Consider the following 9,605-nt stretch of genomic DNA (forward strand, 5'->3'; position numbering starts at 1 on the left):
GGCGGGCGGTGGCCTGGGGAACAGCTAATAAGACAAAATCCAAAGTTCTAGACCCAACTACGGCTTATATATATAATACATGTATATATGATTACATATATATATATAAAGGTACTTCTGAGGACCTCATAATGAGAAACCAGCCAATTCCTGCTTGCAAAGGGGGTGTTTTATATACAGGCATACGACGCTCTTGTGCAGGTTATGACTTTTCAGTCAGATCTGGGCACAGTGCGAAGGCTAAGCCTGACCTCCCCAAGAGAAGAGACTGGCCTGGTGATCCCTGGGCTCTGCACCAAGCTACTCGCCTGCAAGAACAGACCACCCACAGGCCCTGCCCCTGCTCCTGTAGTGGCAAGTTAAATCCCAAGGAGGAATGCTGTACAGGTAGGTTTTGCTGGCTCATATCTTTTGCATGTCTCCTGTGTTCCCCGAGGAAGGAGGTTTCTGGGGAATGGGATAAACGCAAAGAATGTGCTCGGTTGGTAACAGTGTTGTGGGTGATGCAAAACAAGAGCTTGGTTGGCTGTAGTTTCTTTAATTGCAAGTTTTTAGTAGTAATCTGTTAGGAATCTCCAATTTGTATTTTAGTTGAAGAAAAGATGTTACCAGATAGTGTATGTTTGGGTTTTACTTGCAGAGCACGCCAAAGTGATCTCTCTGTGTTTCTAATGACTCCCGTGTCATCTGAACTTTCTGCAGCTTTCCAAAATGCTGGGCCTAATAGCGGGTGGGAACAGCGCTCGCTTTCCTGGCTGTTCCTGCCCTGTCCTGCACACCTGGGCACTGAGAGCAAAACTGGCCCAGTCTGGCTCCTCAGGGAGATGCCTGACTACAGAGGTGGACAGCAAAATCCTTTATCATCTAAGTAGTGAGGAGGGACAAGAATTGAGAATGGCTTCTATAAAATTGTAATAGTAACATTTTTTAAGAGGATGCATAAAGAAACAAGTGCTAATATTAAGGACAGTTTGCAGATGATGCCACCAACCATTTTTTACCACACAGGTTGATGAATGAACCCAAAACAGCAAGAGGAAGCATGTGCTTTCAAGGTCTGAACCTGATGCTATGGCTGATACAGTTTAGAGCGTTTGGGCTAATTTATCCATTAACCAGCCTTTCAGTTTGTGCTTAGTGTTGAGCACACGTAGTTCAATTTACTTACATGCCTAAAATTTAAAGATGTGTGAGTGTTGTCGGATCATGGCCTTACTACCTGTATAGTTCAATTTCTGCACAAAAAACCTGAGTGTTACTTCTATGCTACTTTGTAGGGATTTATGAAATGTAATATTGGTACAATGGCCCTGAAAATGGTAAAGCTTTATATGCCTATGAATTTTATTGCCCTTGCATTGAGTATTTTACAGGTTTTTATGATAGATTAAAAATGCTGAGCACTGTGATGTTGGAAGTTTCAGGGTTTATAAAACAATTTTTTTTACATACTTTGGCATAGTCCCGCTGGTCTAGTGACACGGTTACTTCTGGCATTGCATCACTGCTAGAATTACATTGTAGTGATGAGACTCCCAAAAATATTTTCTTCACTCTAATGTTTGAAATAAAGCCAACTGGGTTTCATTTATCTCAGAAATTATGTTAAAGTATTGCTGGGATAGGTTTTTTTTTGTTGTTTTCATGCCTATTTATGTCTTGCCCATATAAAGACGAGGACTGACTGGGCTCTACAGAGATGAATGGGTGTGACATATGCTGTATTTATAAACACTTTTGCAGACTGTCAGTTGAATTTCCATGGCTGAAGAGAAGCACGTTAATTTTTAAATCTCATATGGCATGCTATAAATGCACAGTGGAAGCTAGGAGAAGTAAATGGAATTGTTTGGGTAAAAGAACCCTTTCCACACTGATCAAGAAAACTGTATTTAGAATCTGTAGCATTGAGAAGGACTGAAGAGAGGGTGAATGTGCCTTAAAAAGTTAGGGCCTGATTCTGCACAACTGTGCCTGGATGAAGAATCCTTGCTCTCATAACTGGTCTCACTGATGACAGTGAAATTATTTATGTGGGTTATGAACTATTTGGATGACAAAAGAATGTGCAAGATTGGAGTCTTAACAGTACAGTAAAGCTGTCCTAGGACAAATTCTTCCAGAAGTTTTCTTTTGCAATAGTCAGTTGGATGAACTTTTCCTCTTTCTGAGTACGATGAAACGGAAACTCACTTCTTTGATGATGTACTCTCTGTTGATCCAAACAGGGATGTGTGAAGTTATTTATCAGTTCCCCAAACTGTATTTACAGGATGTGATCTGAACCCAAGATAAGCAACATACCCTTGGTATATAATACAGAGTGTTTGAACAGCCTGCAGTGCTGTGTTCAGCAATCTCTTCATGGGCCGCTGAAGTAGTCAATTCTGTAGCAAGCACAGCCAGGTGGCCAAATGTCTGTTGTATATGTTTAAGTTCTCTAGAAAGAAAATTCTCAACAATGTTGTTTTTCAAAAAATGAAAGGCTTTGTCCAAAATTTCATCTCAATATGTTTGAAGTACTTTATTTTAATAATGCTGAAACTGTTTCTTCTCATAAAACAGTTCAGCATGGTTTTGGACCAATTATTTAGAACAATTTCTATTGAACATTTTTGGAAAATCAGGATTCATGAGAACTTGTTGCAAATTTATTGATTCACTGACACTCTTCAATAGAAGAGTATTTTAAAAGAAAAAAAATCAATTAGCTTACAAGTCAGGAATTATGACTAAGATACTGAACTTGAAAATTTGTTGCCTGTATAGCAACATGTGTCTCTAGTACCTCTGCTTATGGAAAACTCTTCTGATTAGCATTGGAGATTTGACCAGATTAGAATTTCATTTGATTTATGATCCTGTTTTATTTTCCCATTTTGTTTTTAGTGGTTACCAATTAAAAAAACCCACCAAGTATGTATAATGGTTTTAGATGCAAATGAATTAATCAATCTTGTCTCACAATGTCTTAGCAAAAAAAAAAAGTAAATTTTCTTGGAAAATCCCGCCATCTTAGCATTAAAACTGATCTTAATTTTTAAGGGAGTTGTCCTAGAAAGTACTGAATATGCTTCATAAGCAGAAATCAAAAGTGTGAAGGGTAATAAACGAGACTCTGAAAGTAGGTTCCCAGGTCCATATTGAGAGTCTTAAATAAGTGACCTGATTTTTCAAAGGTGCTGAGCAGCCAGCCGTGCATGTGAATTCCACCAGAGTTCTCAACTGCTCAGTGCTTCCAGAAGCAGACCTGTTACTCAGGATCAGCAATGCGAAATTTTTAAAAGCTTTTTCTGTACATCTTAAAGTTGGTCAGTTTTATTATTAGGTGCCTAAAGTACTGTTCTAGGACATCCCCATTCTGCCTTGTGTCACCTTCCTTACTTAAGTTTTGGCAGAGGAAAGCCTGGCTAACGTAGTGCAGTCACTGAGGGACCTGAGACGTTGGCTGGCAGCCTTGTTGCACTCTCACTTGACTGTGAACTGACTATTTTATGTTGCAAAGTTCAGTGAGTATTTATAAAACAGAAACCGCAGTTCTACTGCAGGTTTGGCAAATCCTGTTCTTAGCCATAAGGTTTTTACTATTTTCCACCTCTTTTTAGATGAAAATGGTCCATCTCTGGAAATACTGACAGATGTCTTTTTGTATCAAAAAACAGAAACAATATTTAAACATGAGTCTGAGGTTGGATAGCAAAGTATTTTGTTAATTTATCCTACTGCATATTTTCACTATATGTATTTCTCTTCAGCCTGTTATTGCAGTTTTGTTATCTGAAGTATAGGTAGTTTTCAGTGGTTTTGCAGCATATTGAATAAAAATTGGTTGGATTAGTACATAGTTTAACTCTGATGCTCCTTGAGGCAACATGTTAATGGACAGATCATCAGCTAGCATAGTCAAAATAATTCCTTTTTTTTTTTTTTCCATGGAACTATACTAATTTCTGGATCCATGTCTTCCACTTACATGCTAGTCCATTGTTGCTTTCTTTTTCTTCATGTATATTGCCACAAAAAATGAGGCACAATATTTTGTCTTAGTGTTTTTTTCAAGTAATAGCTGTAAACAGCATATATTCATAAATGGCAGAGGCAAAGCTCTCCCTTGGTTTTTTTTCATAGTATTTTAGTGATGTAAAACTACCTCTGGGGATGTCGCAACTAAAGTCACAGTAAATCTACTCTTCTTCTCAACATCTTCCCCAATTACATGTTCCCATTGAGCTAATTTGTATGTGAAACAAACAAAACGGCAATGTTACATGCAAGAATTTGTTGTTATTGCTTAACTTTGTTTGGTTTGAGTTCTATGACTTGGGAACCAGCAATCTAAGCTGTAACATCAAAATGCAGAAGTGTTTCTGCTTCTATTTTTGAAAATTACAGCAGTAATATACAATGCTAGTGAAATTCATGCTATAGTGTATCAGAGCGCAGAAACTTGCTAATACTATGTCATAGCCTTATCTTTTGATAAGATAAAATTATAATCTGATTATAAATTTTCATGTAGTAGTTTTTGTGTGTGTGTAACGCTTACTAGGATGTTGTGATGGAAAGCTGGATGCAGTTAAAGGTTTTGTAAGTCAGTGACATTACTTGGAGATTATACAATTTTCCACAATCTTATTCTGTTTGAGAAAATGATCTTTGATTAAGAAGTTATTTTCTTTTTTTTTTTTACTGTGTAAAGTAAAAATTGTATTTTCTGTTTTAGAATTAAAAGTTTTCCTATGAGGTGCAAATGGGATTGCTACCAAAACCAAAGAGGTACAAGTTGTTATTTTAATTTAAGGAATTATGAGAAAAATGTTATTTTTACAAGTCAGCTTTTGTTATCAGTGTTACATCTTTGTTGGCAGTTATGAACTACTGGGTGGGGTTTTTTCAGGTGCTGTGTGAAGGATTCAGTTTTGTAGCTAAGCCAATCTGAAATACCCGATTGCAGGATTGGTAGTTATTTGTAAAGAGCTATACAAATAATATATAAAGTTGTGGGAATAGTAGAAGCTCAGGCAAAATCCAGTGTATTGGCATTAGGCCTTTAAAGAAATTCTCTGTATGAAACTGTTGAAAGAAACAACAGATAGATGAGAATCCTGCCACCTAACTGGTCAGTGGCACTCAATTGACAAATAGAATAAAAAAAGCCTATTGCCAGCTCTGTGGTGAAATATTTAAAGTACGGTTTTTCATATGGCTTTCAGTTAAGCCTAATTTTAAAATCTAATACAAAGCAGAAAAGCAGAATGCCATGTAAAGTGTGTAACCTTACATTTTATAAGGTATTAGGTTAATTTACTGGAAAAGTAGTTACAACTTTCCTCAACACTGACTGGCTAGTCCCTGAAGAAGGTATTTTCTAGTCACTGAGCAGGAATTAAAAAATCTGGGTGATGCTGCATACCTCTGACACCACAGAAAGCCTAATTCCTTAAATAATTACTCAGGTTTGTAATTAGCTAAAGGGATCACTAACTAATGAAATCGATTTGAACAGAACACAAATTTGAATGAGAAAATCAGTTTCTGTACTTCCTTTCTATAATAGTATACCTTGCTAAGACTAGAGCACAAAAATACGATTCATGTGTAAGAACTGTAATTGCTTTCAGATTCTGATGCCTGCATTTTAGCCTGTTAATGCATATATAAAATCAGTTTGATTTTTAGATATAAAAATTAGCTGTTTAAAAGTCAGAAGTAAAAAACTTACTGAGATCACAAATTCCTGTCTTATCCTCTTAAAGATTTGCGGGTTTTTTTGCTTTGCTTTGGGAGGAATAGAGCCACAGTACTGTCAGCCACTTTTGACACATGACTTCAGACATATGACTGCCTGAAAATTGGAGAGATTTGGGCTCATATTCTCTCCACTGTGTCCTTAGCCCTCAAAGGTTAAGGATAATTTATCTGTTCTCTGGGCAAGATGGAGCAATAATAATAACAACTCTAAAATTTTCAAAACCATCAGTGTCCCGCTTACTTTTTAATGTATATATTTTGTGAAGTTTCTACAGCTTTAGGAAAAGCAATAGCAATAAAAGTGAAGGGTGGAATGTCACAGCAAAGGCTGAAGGACCCGTACACCTCATGGACAGTGCTGGCTTTTGGGATACAAGCAAAATTGGTGAAGGCAGTTTTACGTTGTTTCTTGCATGTCATTCTGACTAGCGCTTCCTAGGCTCAGGCAGCAGCCAGCAATCATTTTTCCCAAAATGCACCTCTATTTTCTTTCAGATGGAACTTTATAAATGCAGTCTCCATCTGGGCATCCGGACAACCGTAATTTGCCAATTGCCTGTGTGTACAGTGCTAGGCACAGCACCAAGCAGTGATGGAGCCAGAATGCCCACGCTGGATGAGTAGAGCAGAGCATAGCAGGCACTAGGCCTGCAACGCGGGTGCCTTTCGTGTCGGGGAGCGTTTGATAAAGCACGTTTGATAGTGCTTCTGCATAGGACAGGAGGCTGGAGCCAGGAGGCCACGCAGATAAGATCTCAAACAAGGGAACTGGACATTTCTAATGTGTCTTCCGGGCAAGGGCTTATTTTGAATGCAGCAAACATTAGACCAAGACCTTTCTAATTCAGCAGCTTCAGAGGAACTGTAGTGAGGAAAAGAGAGCCCAATCTGTGGTGATTATTCATGGGCAGACAGACAGGTTCTGTGTCTGGGCTCTTGGCTGAGGCTGGTGGATTATTCCAGTCCCTGTAGCCATTTGGCAGGTTTTTAGAGTAACTTTTCCAACAGCCTCTTTTATCCACAAGTACCAAGCTGCAGAGGACTGGAGCGGCCCAGTCTTAACCAGGCACTAGCCAGCCCATGTCTGTCTGGGTCTGTTGGTGATGATGAGGAGGTGCAGCTCCAGCCCAGCCTGTTCCCGTCCCTCCATGTCCGCGTGCACCCAGCCTCGGCTGCTGCTGCCTCTTCCTTGGGACAGAGGGAACAGGGACAGACTCAGGCACTGCCTGGCTGGGTGCCCCCTCCCCCCCGCTGCTAGGAGAGGAGGGTGCAGAAGGGCTTCTTCTCCCAGCACACAGACATCCACCCTGGCAGCAGCAACCTCAGTGCAGAAAATGAAGGAGAGAAATGCAAAGTTGCTCACCAGTGTTAAAATTAGCATGTTGACAAGATTGTGATAACTCCTTGATGGCCTTGTCTTACATCCACACATAATTCTGCATTGCTTTTTCTGTGGGGATCAGCTGCAGATACTTCGTGCTTGAATATCTGAGAAATTTAAAATGTAATTGGAAATTGATGTATAGGATACATATATAGTTAACACAAATGTATTTTTAAAAATCTGTTATGAATGGCCTGATTGAGGAGTGAAGATCTTACTGATGAGCTACGTGGAATACTTTTCAGGAATTACAAAAAGGTTTTCTTGATTTGGGTAGAAGCAATATAGAACTGTAAAAATTATAAATAACTGTGGCAGCATCAGCAACCTCTGACTAAATCTACTGATGGCAAGAAAGTTTTCCCTTTGGCTCAAAAGCAGTTGATGGGATATATCTTTTAGATTTACTGCAATATCAAAATATGCATATTTATCTTTAAGAGGCACCATTAAACCCTAGCTTCACATGTTTCTGTTGGTAATCAACCAGTTATGAATTTTTCTTCAGGAATTTCTGGGTTTTTAAATATTACTGGAATTTTGTTGTTTAAATTGTAGTGAATGTTCCTAATTCCGTCAAACTCCCTACAGCCTTTTAGCTCCAGCAAAAGTTGACTCTGTGATAGAAAGTCAGTTCCTTTTTCACAGCAATTTACTCTTTGCTAATTCCATGCTTTGGAGTAGTAAATGTACCATTAAAAATATTGCTAGCTTCTGAGCTTTGAGAGGTACTGTGGAGAATATGAAGATTTCTGTAGTCATGCTTTAATTTTTTGCATTTTTCCTTCATTCAATAAGAATACAAGTCCTTTTTTTTTTTTTTTTAAAGGAGACAGGAAAAAGGCCTATTATGTTGAATAAATCCTATTTCAGTGAAATACTATTGTTTATGTGTGCCACTCCCCTCTAGTGAATAGAAGTGGAATTGCTCCATCTCATGCCATGCCACAGACCCCAGCTGCAACCAGATTATGGAAATTTTCTTCAACTTCCAGTGACAGAGAATTATCTTTTTTGGAGTTGAACAATGTGAACTTTTTTCTGCCTTTTCTATTGAGGACAAACCAGACCTTCATTGCAAAGCATGCCAAGTTTGCTAAATTCAGTCCTTTGCACACACATAATGCCCAAGGAAATACAAAATTAACTTCAACAACAGCAAAACTGTATTAGTTACTACTGCTGTGTCTGTATATTGCTGGATTTGAGTAATAGTTTCATGCTTCTTGCCCCAGTTTACATAGATACAGCATTATTTTAACAGTATTTACTTTTTTCTTGATTGTCAAATACATATTTAGTAATTTTAAAACCTCCATGATAAGTTGATATTTGCTTTATTAAACCTTTAAGTAATTGATACCAATGCTAGAGTGGTTTGGTCACAGATAGGTGTGCAAGCCAAGATAAAAATATCAATCCATGTATTTTCACATGGACGTTTTTGTTGAACAGGTAAATATTCTAATATAAACCACAGGAAGCCAGTGTTACAAAAATGGTGTGTACGTGATAAATATTCTGTCAGATATCAATTAACGAGATATCAAGTGTGGGATTTCTCTGGCCAAAGGCCAGTTATATAGCCCAGTAGTCACCGTAGTCTGTCCTTATCAGCCATGGAGAGAAATACATGCATTTAGGTCTCCATTCATCTCCTAACGTACACAACTAAAATATGCTCATGCTCAGAAGCCGATTGTTTCTACTGACTGCACGTTACAGACATTTCAAGCTAACATGAGGTGAATCCTGTATGCGGTGGTCTAAAAAAATCTGTTTGTGTCTGCTTCTTTGCTCTTTAACTGTGCCATTTATTGGCATAATAAATGTCATTAATTGGTGATACTGGTGAAAACAACTTCTGCTTTCACACCAACAACCAAAGTTAGTCCGTATAGTTGCACAGGCTGTGAAGGTCTCATTCTTAGCAAAGTAAGTAGCCCGAAGAAGTCATGTAAGATGTAGAAGTAGTGAACCCTAAATCAACATAAAATTTGCTGTGAGGCAACTGTATGCTGAAATATGTTTTGTGCAAAAAACCAAAAAAACAAAAAACAAAAAAAACCCCAAAACTAAAAACCAAACCCACAAAAAAAACCCAACCAAAAAAAACCCCAAACAACATGGATCCAAAGTTGTTCTCACTCATACCTAAGAAATGCAGAGGTATGCCTGAAAGTAGAATTTGCTCTATAGAATTTCATGTTTGTATATCATACTCACACATTAAAACTGACACTAGGCATTCACTTACCTGAAGCCTGAAGAATGGGAAGTGTGAATGTAGCTGAGAGGCCAAGTGTAACACATTTCCTTGCTTTCCTTTTTGGGATCATTTTGCACGTCACATCCTTGCACTTTTCTGAGAACGAAAGCTGCAGTTCACCCTTGTTCTTAAAGGATGGCAGGCATGTTGTTTGTAAAGGCTAAAAGCATTTTTTTGTTCTAACTAAAAAGTGTAAAAAAA

At 38.1% G+C, this 9,605-nt stretch overlaps 1 protein-coding gene across 1 annotated transcript in view; it reads left to right on the forward strand.

Moving 5' to 3' along the window:
* The first annotated feature begins 131 nt into the window (after nucleotides 1-131).
* Nucleotides 132-9,605, forward strand: part of RANBP3L (RAN binding protein 3 like) — a 35,223-nt gene continuing 25,749 nt past the window's right edge. The window contains exon 1 of the mRNA XM_019473639.1: nucleotides 132-387. Within this exon, the coding sequence (XP_019329184.1) occupies nucleotides 132-387 (256 nt within the window). The remainder of the gene's footprint in view (nucleotides 388-9,605) is intronic.

This window comes from Aptenodytes forsteri, unplaced genomic scaffold (genome assembly GCF_000699145.1).
Source record: "Aptenodytes forsteri isolate BGI_AS27 unplaced genomic scaffold, ASM69914v1 Scaffold120, whole genome shotgun sequence".
Taxonomy (NCBI): Eukaryota; Metazoa; Chordata; class Aves; order Sphenisciformes; family Spheniscidae; genus Aptenodytes; species Aptenodytes forsteri.